Raw genomic sequence first — 16309 nt, forward strand, 5'->3', positions numbered from 1 at the left:
AGAATCCTAAAGACGTTTATCCCACACTGGGTGGGGGCCAACCGGAAGTGCATGAGGTAATCCCTCATCACCGGCCCCATGGGGATCGTCATCCCCCCTTCAAGGAAGGCGACTATGGGAATTACCACCTCGCCCTCCTGCCTGTGTATGCGCCACTCCCCGTCCTCACAATATCTCAGACCTACATTGCCGAGAATTCTGTGGTCGGTGATGAATTTCTCCATCGCCTCCGCGGTATCGACGTATTTCTTAAATCTACCCATCCCAGTTGACGCCTAAAAGAACTAAGAAAGAACAGGCTAAGTAGAAAAAAGGGTAAAGAGAAAGAGATGTCAGAGAGAGATAGAGCGACTTACTGGAAAGAGGAAGGGCTCCTCGGACAGGCTTTTATGCTGGAGGTGCTAGTGAGAGTGTGGCTGAACTCAGGAGGGGCACACGAATATTCTCGATTACAAATGAGGAACAGGAAGAAGCGGTTCGTACGGGTATTTATACCCCAAATCGAGGAACCATGCGGGTTTTCCCTCCCATAAATGCAAGACGAACCTCCACCGTTGGATGGGTAACGCCTCATTAGACGTGGGGAGCACAGAGCCACCTGAATTTAATGGTGGGCACGTTACGTGCTCCGAAACGTCAGCGACGTGCCTTGGGCAGGTGAATAGACCCCAGCACTGACGGGGGTGGGGGGGGTAAGGCCGAGGATATCAAAATCCTTCTCCCCGCCCGAGGATGCGTGCAGCAAGATTTTGAGGGGCTATTGTGGGGCCAGAAAATTGGGTAGCCTCGGCCCACTTCAAACCAGGCCCAAATGGCCCACGCCGAAGACGACCTTGTCCTCAGTCATCCGAGACCTGAGAAAAACACAAGGACCACCCCACCAAAGGACTCCTGGAATATCCGAGGAGGAAAGGACCCAGTGCCACGCGTTGGCAACAGAAGTACAAAGAAGGGGCAAGCCCTGGGTGAACTGTCACCTCGGCATTGAATACGCTCACCTAATCCTTCTGGCCGCATTAATGGGGATGTAACTCCTTGACAGAGCAACATCGATCAGGGCGAACCACTGGAGTATGGATATGGCCTCTGATGGGATGGACGGTCAGGAGGGAGGCCAATAGATGATCAACAAGAAGAGGAAGAGAGGGATATATAAGAAATGTGAGCAAAATGTAAGGGGGGAGAAGAAAAGTAAAGTGGAAGAAAAAACCTCCTCAGCCATGGGCCGAGGAGTATCCTCCAGTTGTAAATTGTTCTTAGTATTTTTCAATAAAAGGAAAGTAGTTCATGCTTCATGCACGCCGGCGAGCGCCTAAACCTTCGATCCACTCTCTACAAATTTATTGTTCTGGGTTCGTTGGGCCTTTAACCCACATCCTTTGGGATTGGGCTACAAAAACAGACCCTATAGTTTCAATTAATTAACTTTTTTTTTTTTGAGATAATTAATTAATTAACATTTTCTAAAGTAATGTCTTTTGGTTAGAGTCACAAGATTTTATATGAGAGTAATTATAAATTTATTATGATTCTTACAAAAGCCAAATATACTCATAAAAGGTTAATTAATAATTTTTTAGAAAATAATAAAATTTACATGAGACCTACTTGAAACTAAAAAAATGATCAAAATTTACAAAGAAACCAATCTATTTAAAGTTAAACACCATGCTGTTTTGAGTTGATGTGACACTTAATGGCCACCTCAACAATAGAGATTAATGGAAGAAAGCAAATCTAAACGTTCTATAATGTTAGTGAAGTTGATCAAAATTTTAAAACTTTGGAAAGTAAAATCAAATTATCCTAACTTCTAAGAATAAACTCCTAAAATCTACATCACTAAACTACCAACAACATTTCAAGTTTTTCCACAAAAAAATTATACCAATGCGGCAATGCCTATACCACCCAAAATTCAAAGCATCAATAGTTTTTACCTCCCAAAAGTAAACTAACATTCAGTGGCGGCTCCAGAAATTTTTTCAGAGTGTTGCTCAACAAGTATAAAATTACACGATCTAATAAAAAGAAAATTTTGTATATCGACAACAACAACAACAATTAAAAAACATGCAAAGACATAAAATTTACAATTGTCTTCTACATGGTTTTCTTATCAAATATTTGTTTATAATTCTAGCAAAAGAATAAATAATAAACTATAAGTCCATTTGAAATATTAATAAAATTATTAATTATTGTTGTTTAGTTGTTCATTAATTTGTTTGTCTTTTATAAACTATAATTTGTTATATTATTGTTTCATTAATTATAAAATTATTAATTGTTGTTTAGCCTAACATAATTTAATTTGTTTGTTTTTTATAATGTATTGGTTAATTAAATTATTAATTATTGTTTATTAGTTGCTTCCCCTAATTAATTATTGGTTAATTAAATTATTGTTTATACTTATGTATTAATTAAATTAATATTTATTTAATATTTTTATATTATAATATATTTCATTTAAAATCTATTTTTGGTGAATTTCTTGCTCATTTGTGATATTTTCATCTAAATTTTGTGTTATATTTTGTTTATTACTAATAACAAATTTATCCATTTGATCCTTTTTGAGACTCAATTAGTTTTTCTTCTTTTTTAAAGTTTTTTATATTCAGATGCATATTTTCTAGTAAATATTTTAATCAACAATATATTTCCAAAGACTAAAATAAAAAATACATTTCAAGTGTAGAGCAAATAAGAAATAAAACATGATTTATAAATAAAAGTTTTTTAGCAATTTCAACCTTAGCAATCTCGACCTGCATAGATAAAGATTTATCCATTATATTCTCAATAACTAAAATATATATATAAAAACACAAGATTAAAAAATAAATAAATAAATAAACACAATACTGTACAAGCCCAGGGCCCTAGCCCAGCCAAGAGGATGCCTGCCAAGATGGCACCCACCAAAAAAAAAATAAAACAAATCCTATTGCACCAATAACTCACACACACACAAAAAACCGGGCTTAACAAAACAAAAAAAAACGCAGGCTTAACAACCAAAAAAAAAAAAGGCCCAGACGTGGTGAAACGTCCAGCCCACTGCCCAGAGAAAACTTATCTTTAACAAATCTAAAGAAGACTAGAAGAGTCTAGAGAAAGGCAGTACCTCAAAACTCAAAACCAGCCATTCGTCGCTTCTGCGGAATCAAAACCCAAACGCAGCAGCGGAAAAAAAAGAAAAAAGATGAGATCGGTGGAAGCTTGGTCTAGGGCCGGCCCTGACAGTGGGAGTGGAGAGAAAGAATGAGAGAGGCGGAAAGCATGAGTTGAGAGAAAAAAGCAGAGCAAGAATGAGAAAAAGAAAGGTAAAAATTTAGCCATTATATTTATCAATTTATATATATATATATATATATTTCTTAGAGCAATGCCAAATAAGCATTAAAAAAAGAGGCCAGTAAAAATCAATATTTATGAAACTCACATGTAAAAGAGACGATACATATACTAAACAATAATGTAAGGGAACAATATTTTTCATAACAATTAGCAAAATTTATTATGATTAGAATATATTACCTTTATATATTTCCTTGTTAACATTATATTTATTATATTCACTGTACAGAAGGTGAATGTCGATCCACTACAAAACGCGGGCCCATTAGGCCGCGTTTTTTTGGGCCGCGTTTATTAAAACGCGGCCCCAGACGGGCTAAAGCCCCGTTTTGAAAACGGGGCCATAGAATGGGTCTAAAGCCGCGTTTTTAAGCGCGGCCCAAGCCGTTTAAAAACGCGGCCTAAGGACCTGCGTTTTTTTTTTTTTTTAAAGCTTCAGTACTAATAAAAGTTAAACACACTTGCAGCCGGCCCTAGCCAACACAGCTCCTAGCCAACGCACACAGCCATCACACACAGCTCCTAGCCATCGATCGCAACCCATCGATCACACACAGCTCCTAGCCATCGATCGCAACACACAGCCCCTCCATGATTTGAAGCCCGATACATCGATCACAACCCATCACACTCAGCCGATCTTCCTTCGGTTCCATCGTCCCCGGAGATTACATCTACTTCAAGTCTCAGGTCCCTCTCCACAAGATCCCCGTACGTTTCTCTCTCTAAATTCTCGATTTTAATTTTCATTTTGAGTTTGTTTTTGTTTTTCTCATTTTCCATCTGGTTTCTGATAATGGGCTCGTCTCATTAGCCTCATTTTGGTTGTGGGTATGTCTTTGTTTTAGCCAATGTCTCCTTTTTCTTAGTCATTTATGGAGATTAGTGGATGAGCTTAGGTTTGTAAATCTCTCTGACCATTCTATGAATTGGGTTTGAGCTTAAATACTGTAATTGAGAGGCCTTTTGATGTGGGTGTGGTTTAGTTTCTTTGTTTGTTTGTTTTTGGGGTTTGCTTGTTAGTCTACACTTAAAAATTTGACACCCTACATTAATGGTTAAGCATGAGATTAGAGATATCAAATGCTACTGATGCCTGCCAAGAATGTATTCTATCTGGGCATATTTGGAATTTTTTTTCCCCGTGGGGCTGGGCGATTGTGGAATAGCTAGTCTATCTTGTTCCTGTGAACAATTTCTTTGGAATTACAAATGTTGTTCACTATGTACTCCTTTTCTCTACTTCTCAAATAAGATTTTTTTTTTTTTTTCCTTCTGATTTTTAGATATGTAAACAATATGTAAATAAGATATAATTCCTGTGATGGCCATTCTGTATAATCACAAACTGTGAGAGGAAATGCATGTGGAAAGCTGGTTTAGTTTTATGTCACTTTCAATTCGTACGTTTTTATTTTTGTGAAAAATATTTTTCTCATCCATAGAAAATAGAGAATTATGGCGAGTACAAAGTAATAATAAGATTTGTGTTAACCAGTTTTCTCAACTAAATACCTTAGCTGACTGGATTGCAAATTGCCAACCAGTGTAAGGGCAGTGGGTCTGGATGCCAATTCTTTTTCATTTTCTCTTTTCTTTTTTGTGAGAAAAAGAGAGAAAAGGGGGGGGTGGGGGGGGGGGGGTTTAAAAAGTTGATTTGGTTTATTCGTGGCTAAGTCATAAATTTGTAGCTAATACAAACTAACAAACACCCTCGCCATGTGAGAGGAGGGAGGGATCATCTACAGGTGTCACTGTGCACAATCCTTTACTAATGTTGTTCTTGTTGAATATGCAAATGATTGAGTGGTCTAAGAATGAATGACTGTTTCCTCTGTTCAGTTAGTATCGAAGTTGCACTAAAATAAATTTACTTGGCAATAATTGTTATATATTTTTTAAGAGATCATATATGGTGCATATCAAAGTACAATAGATATTAATGAATTAACTGAAGATATTGCTGCATGAATAAAAGATATCCATTTTGCAATGACTAGGATTATCATCTTATTACCGTGTCTGTAGTTGCAATGTTAATTTTTTGCTGTTTATATTTTTTTTGGTGTTGATATGTTATATTATGGTTTTTGGCCTGCCAACAGTGTTCATGTCAAATATAAGATTTAGAAATGCATACACATTGATATGTAGAATATACATGATAGTATAAAATAGTACTCTCGGATTATGGGGTTATGTGGGACTCTGAAAAAGTTCCTCTTCTCCAATACAAATAATTATGATAAAACTTTAAACATAAATTAATGGCCATCATAGAAACTAAAAATTAAAATTCAAAATGAATCTTTTCTTTTAAAATAATTTCTTAAATTTCAAAATAACAAAGGTCTCATCCACGAGACAATTACTTAATGGCCATTATTTTGTTATTATAAAAATGTTAGGCTTTCGAGTGATAGCACAAATTAGTATTTTTCTTATTCACACTTTCAAGGAAAGGTTTGCTCATGAAGATGCATATATGCCAGCGGTTAAAATTTGATTTAAGCCTCATGTATATTAGCCATCTCTTGCCTTCTTAAAAAAAAAAATTGTTAGCCATCTCTTGTCAAAAAAAAAAAAAAAAATTTCGTGAATTAAAGTACTTCAATTCTTTATGTTATTTGCTATTTCCTGACAGTATCACCCAGTTCGGTATTTGGTGGAGATGCTTAATCATTGCAGTTAAAGTAAATGTGTAGATGAATTGTTGAGGAAGGTTTGTGCCTTCTCTTTTCTCCTTTATTATTTTATTCAATTTATCTATGTTCATGTTCTCTTATTGGCCTAGCCTTTTAAATTATATACATTATCTTGAGTTTATATGTCCATGTTCTCTTATTGGCCTTTCCTTGAAAATCTGGTTTTTTTTTTTCACTTTTACTTTCTGGGTTTTTTTTTTTTTTTTTTTTTTTTTTTTTTTTTAAATTCATTTTTTAGATGTGGATAACTCGAATCATGGCTCTTTTTAATGATTAGGAAATTTCAGTTTCAGTAAGGAAAGTAAAAAAAAAAAAAAAAGAAAAGATTTTGACAAAATCTAAGAGAGCTATCAATGTGGTTCGTAAATATGAAATAATGTTGAGTTACGGAACCATATTAAAGATGTCTATTTGTAGTACAGAGAAAAATGATGAATTCAGTGTGTTATGGAGCAAGCATTGTTGTACCTATGTACCAATAAGTCCACACGTAATTTGGTTGCATCGCTTGCTTGCTCATGTTATCCTATTCCTAATCAACCATTTGACCGTACATATATAATACAGTTGGCTTTGAATATGGGAATAATTGCTTCTCTGATTGGCCAGAGTCTCGCAGGGTGGTTTATGGGTTTGGGACTAATGCACCAATGATGCTTGATAGTTTGAGTTGTAGTAGACACAGGTAGAAGTAGGAGCAGTAGTATGTTTCTGAATCAAGCATACTGATAATTTGAAACCATCAATATTCCCTTCCTCTTCTTTTTTCTTTTTTCTTTTTTTCCTTATTTGAATTTCTTTGTTTTTTTTTTTTAAACTTAAATAGCAGTCCTAATGTCAGATCTTCTTGATCTTGCATCAGTTTTTACACAAAAAATTATACCAATGCGGCAATGCCTATACCACCCAAAATTCAAAGCATCAATGGTTTTTACCCCCCAAAAGTAAACTAACATTGTGTTTGTTTTGATATAAAATATTTTACGGAAATTTTTTTCCATTTTCAAATATTTGTTTGCTTATAAAAATTTAGTTAAACTTGGAAAATATTTTCAATTTGACTGAAAATTTGTGTGTTAAAACTTGGAAAACATTTTCCATCTCTCTCTATCTCTAACGCACAGGCCACCACTTCCCCGCCTTCTTCCCTATTCCTCGCACAAAGCCCCCCATTTACATTGAATCAAACGGAAAGTGTAAGAAGTTGGACTCAAGCAAAGCCCAAGCCAGAATCCAATACCATCCCAATCTTATAGCCCAATAACTTGAACCCATAACCAGTCTCAAACCCAACAACCAAACAACCCAATAATACAAGCCCAAGACCAAGCTCAAGCTTCATGACAATGCCACCAACCCAAAAACCCAAACACAAACAATTCATATCTTTCCCTTCCTACTTGAACCATTGAGGTTGGGATAGGCGGCAATGCCACTTCAACAAAGAACATTCCTTTGAGAAGAAGAAGAAGAAAGAACATTTCTTTGAAGGTAAATCAAACCCATGTTGCAACTTTTTTGTTAAAAAAGATGATTATAGTTATGGTTGTGCCAAGGTATTATGCTTTTTTTGTTGTTGTTGTTGGAACTAAAAATTTTGCTACACTGTTTTTTTTTTTTTTTTTTTTTTTATACTTACTCATTTCATGATGATGCATTTTATGTTTTCTTATTAAAAATGTAAGCTTTTGGATGTGGTGGGTTAAAATGTTTGATGTATGTGAGTCTGTTGTGACTTGTGTCTTTTGAGGTTTTTGTGAATGTCTAAGGTTTGGGGGTTTATGTTGAGTTTCCTTAGCTTTTGATATTTGGTTTAGGGGTTATGGGTACCCAAGTTTTCGTCTTTTTCATGTAAGTGATACTAAGATTCTCAGTCTGGTAAGTTGGTTTCTTGTGCTTCTGAATTGAATCTCATCCTTAGTGTCATAGTGATAGAGTTGTATGTGTTTGTTACGGGTTTGTATGTGTTGTGGTTTGTGGGTAATAAACCTGGATGAAAATTCTATTTAGCTTTACATTTTCATTCTTAAATTGTTGTACAAGGTTTCATACACAAGTAATTTAATCTATGTGCTTTCCTTATTTCCCAGATTGAGAGGAGGATCAGATATAATGACTGAGAGAGATCAACAGTTACGAGGGCTGCCGGTGTTGATTTAGGGTTGTTTTCTCTTTGTCTCTCTACACTCTGTTTTGTCTTCTTGCCATGTTACTATCTAGAAACCATAAAAGGGTGTCTGAGTTCTCTGAAATGATTGCCAAACTTAATCACTCTGTACTTTTCTCACCTGTTGGCTATGACAAACCCATAACTAGGCAAAACCCATCTTTCATTTTGTTTAAAGTTAGAAGCCTTTCCACTTCTACGCTTACCAATGATGCTAAAGTTACTGTTACTGAGTTAGTAAAATCACCCAATTTCACTCCCCGATTCTCTCGGATAGCTAAGAATGAAGCTCAAAACGTGCTCTTTGATTATTTGCACTGTACTAGGAGCTTCAGCTTCACAGATGCTGAGCACATTAGCAAGAACTCCCCTCGTTTTCTTCAGACTTTGATATCCAAGATTGATACTGACAAACATGTTGCTCACTCTTTAACTAAATTCCTGCGCTACAATCCCATTAATGAGTTTGAACCCTTTTTTGAGAGTTTGGGTCTCCGTCCATCTGAGCTCTCAGTGCTTCTCCCACGACACTTGATGTATTTGAGTGATGATCATGTTATGCTTGACAACTTTCATGTTTTATGTGGTTATGGAATCCCGCGTAGTAAGATAGGTAAAATGTACAAGGAAGCTAAAGAGATATTTGGATATGATTATGGGATATTGGCTTTAAAACTTCAAGCTTATGAAAATTTGGGTTTGAGTAAATCCACAGTTATTGAGCTCATTAGTTGTTGCCCCTCACTTTTGATTGGTGGCGTTAACTGTGAATTTGTCAAGGTTCTTGAAAGATTGAAGGAATTGAGGTTTGAAAATGATTGGATTGGAGGATGTTTATCTGGTAAAAGCACCTACAATTGGAACAGAATGCTTGATACTGTGGATTTTCTAGATAAAGTGGGCTATACTCAGGAGCAGATGCACCATTTGTTTAACACAAATCCTGCAATACTGTTTGAAGGTTCTGGGAAGAAGGTGTATATCTTGTTTGGTCGATTACTCAAATTGGGTCTCAAGTTGAATGAGATCTATTCTCTGTTTATACAAAATCCCAACATTTTGTCAGTTAAGTGTATAAAAAATCTTTTGCGAGCAATGGATTTTCTACTTGAGATTGAAATGGAGACAGAGTACATTGCAAGCATTATATCTAACCACATACAACTTCTGGGTTCACGTACTTTGAAAGGACCTAGATCTGTCTGCAAAGAATTGAAAGTTGGAAGAGATGGTCTATGTCAAGTTATAAAGGAAGATCCACTGAAGCTGTTCAATTTGGTGTCTAAATCAAAAATAAAGAGCAATGAGCAGGAATCTTCCCAAGTTCCTAGTAAACACCAGGAGAAAACTGCATTCTTGTCGAGATTGGGGTACATGGAAAATTCGGATGAGATGATGAAAGCTTTGAAGCAATTTCGAGGCAGAGGGGATCAATTACAGGAGAGGTTTGATTGCCTGGTACAAGCTGGTTTGGACTACAACATTGTGACAAATATTGTTAAACAAGCTCCTACGGTTCTTAACCAGTCCAAAGATGTTATTGAAAGGAAGATTGATTACTTAAGAAACTATTTGGGTTACCCATTGGAATCTGTGGTGTCATTCCCCGCATATCTAGGTTATGATATTGAAAGAATCAGTCAAAGATTTTCAATGTATGTTTGGTTGTGGGAGAGAGGTGCAACAAAGCCAACCTTGTCTTTGAGTACTATCCTTGCATGCTCAGATACACGCTTTGTAAAATATTTTGTTGATGTTCATCCCGAAGGTCCAGCCATGTGGGAAAAGATAAAGAATCATTCACCTTCCAGCTAAGAAGTAATTTCATCCTTCTCATTTTAACTATTTATTATTTTGTAAAAAAGGCAACACATTTTCTTTATTTTCTTGATAAAATTTTGTTTGGCATGGTTGTTTAAAACGTAATGGTAGATTATCTGACAATGGCTGAATGTGAATTTTGACTTAGGGTTGAATCCCATATAAATATCAGATGTGAGTGGTTTGGTAATATGGATTGTATTTAACTATCGAGGTAGATGATCTTGTATTTTGTATTAATCTTTTATCTACTTACCAAAAAAGTATTTGATCTTTTGTCTTGACCTCTATCTACAATTTCAGAACTTTGTACATTTTGGATTCCATATAAGATTATATTTATTAATGTTGGCATAATTGTATGCTAACCTTTTTTCTGCATCATACGAGTTTGTGACTAGTCAATTATGGTTCCTATGCATGCAACTGGGCTCTCATAGAGGCAATTATATATGTTAGGTTCATAAATTCAGAAAGATACACATATATAGCTGCATCACATGTCTGAATCAGTATTCTTTTCTGACAGCTTGTGTTTCTATCATAATTGTGTCTGTGATCATAAGTCTTAAGTAAATATCCATGTTTAAGATGTGCAAGCTAGATCAACAAGTGCACATCAAGATATAAAAGTAACAAAATTCATAAAAAATAAAACCTTGATGAATGATAATCCAACAAAGAATAGCCTTTGAACTGTGTAATCCTGAGCTCCATAATAAACATCAATTTAATGAAATACTGTTAATTTCAGAGATATTTGATATCACTTGGTGAGGGGGTTAATTTCCATTCCCATCAAATACATTGATAATGGAAACTTCTTCTGGAAAACTTATGTTAGTGCACTATCAATGCATCATCATTTTGTCAGTTTTAATTGTTTTAGCTACTTGATATCAAAAAAAAAAATGTTTTAGCTACTTTGTTTTTCTTCTAATTTTTACTTTTGCTTCATTACATTTTTTAAGGTCCATTGGAGGCAATTGTTTCACGTAGAGAATTTCATGCATAATTCCTGGAGAACAGAACTTTGAGAGTAAAATGTGAGACCATAGTTAGATTATGTCAACAGGTGTTGATGTGATGGTCATACTTCAATTGGTGTTTATTGTCAGAATTTTCTAGAATAAACATATGTTCCTGTTGCCCTTTTCAAGAGTAAGTAATGTTAATTACTTAATTTTGTCTCAAGGACTGGAATGAAGAACTACTTTTTAGGCCTGTAAAGAAAAACAAAGAAAGATAATCTGGTTAAAGTAGCAAAAACGACTAGAAAAGGGCAATTAGAGTTTTCAGAATATCTTTGTATTTCTAAACTAAGAGAATTCTAATTATGAAGAAAATTGTTGACATGCTTGTAGGGAAGGACAATTTCATAAACAACTTTACAAGATGCGTACACAAGTGATGGAAGAGTCGAAGTGTATGCGATACATGAACTCATTTTCCATGCAGTTGATGTTCTGTAAAATTTATTTTCTTGTTTAACATTGTTCATTTACTTTCTTGCTATTTCACTCATCATATATTTTGAATTGGCTCCCCAAAAAGAGAAAGAAAAGCATGTGATAACCACAGTTGACTTTGCCATGTGCAGTTGTGAGTTGTGTGATCCCCATTTTGTGTTGGCTTGGTGGTTAGTTGGTCAGTTATTTGAAACCAAGAGCAAAGACTCAAGGATTGATCCCCTCTCTATGTTGACTTCAAGCTCTTCAATTTGTTTTCTTGATTTCGAGATTGATGTTTATTCACTTTATTCTCATATTTGGTATTTTATATTAAATTTGATATTTGAGTTCATATATATATATATATATATATTTGGTTGTCAGATTTTGCTCAGAACATTTCATTTTCCTTTTGTTTTGGCTGATCTTAGAGGTCTTGTTGTTTTGGTTTGATGATGGTGGGATAGATTTGTTTTTTGGGTGTTTTGTTTTTCTGGGTTTTGTTCTGCTTTATGTTGTTTTTGTTTCTCAACTTCTAAAATCTTAGTCAAGTATTTGTTAAACACAAGTGAAAAGTTTTGTTCAAAGACAAGAACAATTTTTTAATTCTTAAATCTATCTCACTGCATTCCTTTTTTTGTGTGGATCCCATTGAATTTCTTAAAAGTTAACTAGCATTGAAATTCATGATTTCTTTGAAAGACACTTTTGTTATGTGCAAAACCTTTACCCGTGTGAGATCTCAGAGATCGTGGAAAACAAAGCACATTAGAACACTCTTGTTTTAACAAAGCCTTGTGTGAGAAATGGGGCAACTGAATGCCAATTCTTAATAAGAAACTTGTTTCACAGTTTAAAGTAGCAAGAAATTCAATGTGTATGGGGCTAGATGAATTTTCGGTAGCAGCTTTCTAGAGATATATTAGGGTGCTGCTCTAAGAGTCAACGTAAGTCTTTATGTTTCCTAGAGATTTAGATTAGATCTCAAAGGGTGATGTAACTAGTTTGTTGCTTGAACAATTCTTGTGTTGCTGTTATTGCACCCTCTATTGTTGTGTGTGCTGATTTGTTTCAATCAATAAGATTTCTCAAATAAATGCATTCAAAAAGCCAAATTACTGATTTCTTAAGCAAAATTTGGTTTTTGAAAATTTGAACATTCAACTATGCATTAGGATGGTGAAGTGACAAAATGGTTCAAGACCATAGGAAACCAAATTGCTATACCTGGTGCAAGCTCATGAGAATTCTAGACCTTGTGGATTGGCAAGCACATGTGTAATATGTATGGTCTGTTTGTGATCCATTTATTTTGCTGAAACTAAAAACTTTTTACTGAAAGTACTGTGGATAAAGGTAAAAGTTAGTTGAAATACTACAATAAGACCCATTAATAGTATCAAAAAGTGCAGTGGGGCCTATGAATAGTAGGAAAAATAAGCTAAGTTAACTTTTTAATCTGAAGCCAAACAAACATGTAGCATAGAAAAAAATTGGCTAGCAATAGCTACTATCTGTTTTGTACAATCGAGACCAAAATCATAAATTGGATGTATTTGGTCATGCAAATTATTTTGGGTTGAGGATTATTATATGTATTTTATTCTATTGTGGATCTGTACACGTAGCATAGAAAAAATTGGCTAGCAATAGCTACTATCTATTTTGTACAATCAAGACCAAGATCATAAATTGGATGTATTTGGTCATGCAAACTATTTTGGGTTGAGGATTATTATATGTATTTTATTCTATTGTGGATCTGTCATCATAAGAGATTAAAATGTTGCAACGCTTGGAAAATGAGATGTCAAAGATATATGCTAAAAATGCTGCTAGACCAAATAGAAATGCATATGTATAATGATCAAAATCAGGAATTTAGTTTGTACCGGTTGAACTAAATAGCTCCTTAAAATGAAATTGACTTATCTACCAAATGTATGCTGGAGTACTTAAGCAGACTCTGAATTTCAATTAACTTCATCATTGGCAGACGAGAGACAGAGAGGAATGCACTGAAAATGAAAAGAGAAAACGACTTTTCAGAAAAATTGTTCTCCACAATGATTTTGAGAACAGAGTTTTCTAAAAGCTGTTTTGAAAATAATTTCCCAAACAACACAACTAGTTTGGACCCACTAAGTCCAACCCACCAATTTGCTTTTTAAATGCAGAAAATTGTTTTTTTTTTCTTTATAATTAAAAATACTAGTAAACAAGCTCTAGAGTTATAACTCTATTCACTAACATTATATAGCCATTATATTTATCAATTTATATATATATATATATATTTCTTAGAGCAATGCCAAATAAGCATTAAAAAAAGAGGCCAATAAAAATTAATATTTATGGGACTCACATGTAAAAGAGACGACACAAATACTAAACAATAATGTAAGGGAACAATATTTTTCATAACAATTAGCAAAATTTATTATTATCGGAATATATTACTTTTATATATTTCCTTATTAACATTATATTCATTATATTCACAGAAGGTTAATGTCGAACAAGAAGCTGGGAATTAAAAAGTAATGTCGTAAACCTCAAGAAATTTTTAAAAAAAATAAAAAATAAAAAAAATTGTGGAGACGTGTTGCCAAGGACCCGGGAAGAGAAAGAAAAAGTGGAATATAACTTTGTAGATTCCATTACGTTCTACAGAGATACCTTGTCCCACAGCCACACACGATTAGAACTCTAGATCCACTTATTTTACTGTTTTACTTATTTTTCTCTGCCTCTCAATTTTTTTATCAGGATAAACCTTTTATGCTTGCTCACTGGTGTTTTCGGTCTACGTAAATAACAATAATAGTTATGATAATAATAGTATTTACGGATTTATTTGAAATTCGTTTATTTTGTTGAAATTAAAAATTTTTTATCGAAATTATTATACATAACGGTAGAAATAGTATAGTGGGACTTATGAATAATACCAAGAAGTGTAGTGAACCCATAAATAGTAGCAAAAATAAATTAAATAGTAAAATAATTTGGCTTTTTTGATTTTTGCCAAACACATACTACATAATATTATTATTATTACTAAAAGAAATAAAACTATTGAATTATAATAAAAATATTTACTTAAATAGCAAATAATCAAGAAATTTAAAGTTTGTTTGGATACCATTTATTTTACTGAAACTTAAAACTTATTACTGAAAGTACTTTAGATAAATATAAAAGTTAATTAAAATAGTATAGTGAGACCCATGAATAAGATAAAAAATACAATAAAATTCATAAATAATAATAAAAATAAATTAAATAATAAAATAATTTTAAATTTTCAGCCTACCTAGAAAGAAGCTATATAGATATTAAACCTCGTTATCTCCCCCCACCGTACCGACGTGCTTTCCAGAAAAATCCATGTGAAAGGTACATTTTGTGAGGCTTACTTCAAGGAAATTTTAATGAAAGATTTGATTTTCACAAAAGAAGCCAATAAAATAATATCTGGAAAAAATCTAAGGGACACGTTAAATATAACTTAGCTAGCTTATTTTTTAAGTTAATTCACGTACAATTTGTCAAAATCCTTTTTTTTTTTTTTCAAATACACTTATATCTTTACTAAATAAAATAAACTAATGAAAATAAATTATTTAAATATTTTTTTAAATAGTTTCAACTTAAAACATCTGTTCTTGATAATAACTCTTTATTATTAGACTAAAATATCAATTGATTTTTGGTGTTAAAGATGATTGAACTCTAGATCTCTTATTTAACCATCAAGAGATTTTACCAAATCCAAATGTTGTATTAAGAGATTTTTTTTTTTTTTTTTAATACAAGATAGAATTTCTACTCTATTCTAATCTAAATGTATATATGTGAAACTTCCTTTTGAATACTTGAACTCGGTCATTGCTCTCCAATACTTTACAAGCACTTATACTTGTGGAGTGTCTATTACACCAAGAATGTGTGGTGGTTGAATTAAAAGAGTTGAATCAAGAATATGTGGATCCAAATATTAATTGTAACTAGATTCTAGCCTGGAGGACTGGTTGTTCAAGGGAATATTTTGACAAAAAAGATTCGTATTAAGCAAGAATATTATTAAACGGAAGATGGTCTTATACGAAAAAAGAGCCGCATATAAATTATAAGATGTGCAATCGTGTGTGGGCAAAGCAGTATTCTCCAGCAAGGAACTACAAAGAATATTCTCATCATTTGGTATAAACCTCGGAGTCCATGAGAGTAATAAGTCTGGTGTTACAAATTTTTTCACAACTTTGCCACAAATTTTTTACGTGGTGATTTGTGAGTGGTATAAATAAAATAGTCGATCCATCTGGATCTATGATTTTACCACTTGCAAGTCATCATGTGGTAAAATTGTGGTAAAGTTGTGAAAAAATTTGTAATACTAGACTTATTCAGCCCATGAAGTCACTTATATAGTATCTATTCTGGGAGTGTTTAAGCTTTATCAAATAATTGGATTTAGATTTACAAAATGAAAGTACTAACTTGTCACGCTAACTTATCCAAACAAAAACTTGTCACGCTATCTAATCTAAGTTGAGTTTGGATTGAGTTTGGATTGCACTGAAAACTAAAAGAGAGAGTGTTTGGAGTTTTTTCTGTGGGTCTTGTGCACTATTTACGAAACTCGCAAGTACGGAAAAATGCAAATATTAAGTTAAAACTGAGTCCTACGATATTATTCACATATTTAAAAATTATTCTGGTACAGTATTTTCAATTTTCAGTTTTCAGCAATAAGCGGTATCTAAACAGACCCTAATATACTCTAAAAGGAACGT

At 33.5% G+C, this 16309-nt stretch overlaps 1 protein-coding gene across 4 annotated transcripts in view; it reads left to right on the forward strand.

Annotated features, from left to right (window-relative positions):
- LOC112016651 (transcription termination factor MTEF18, mitochondrial) overlaps positions 1–10056 on the forward strand; it is a 17066-nt gene extending 7010 nt beyond the window's left edge. Inside the window, exons 2-4 of one of the 4 annotated variants that reach the window (XM_065778143.1) lie at positions 3834–4077; positions 6011–6088; positions 8162–10056. In XM_065778143.1, the coding sequence (XP_065634215.1) occupies positions 8278–10053 (1776 nt within the window). In that variant the 5' untranslated portion in view covers positions 3834–4077; positions 6011–6088; positions 8162–8277 and the 3' untranslated portion in view covers positions 10054–10056. Of the gene's footprint in view, positions 1–3833; positions 4078–6010; positions 6089–6967; positions 7563–8161 lie in introns of those variants that run through there. The other 3 variants (XM_065778144.1, XM_024049180.2, XM_065778145.1) reach the window with 3 other exon arrangements.
- Positions 10057–16309: the final 6253 nt, after the last annotated feature.

The sequence above is a fragment of the Quercus suber genome, unplaced genomic scaffold (genome assembly GCF_002906115.3).
Source record: "Quercus suber isolate HL8 unplaced genomic scaffold, Cork oak 2.0 scaffold_174, whole genome shotgun sequence".
In the NCBI taxonomy this organism is placed as follows: Eukaryota; Viridiplantae; Streptophyta; class Magnoliopsida; order Fagales; family Fagaceae; genus Quercus; species Quercus suber.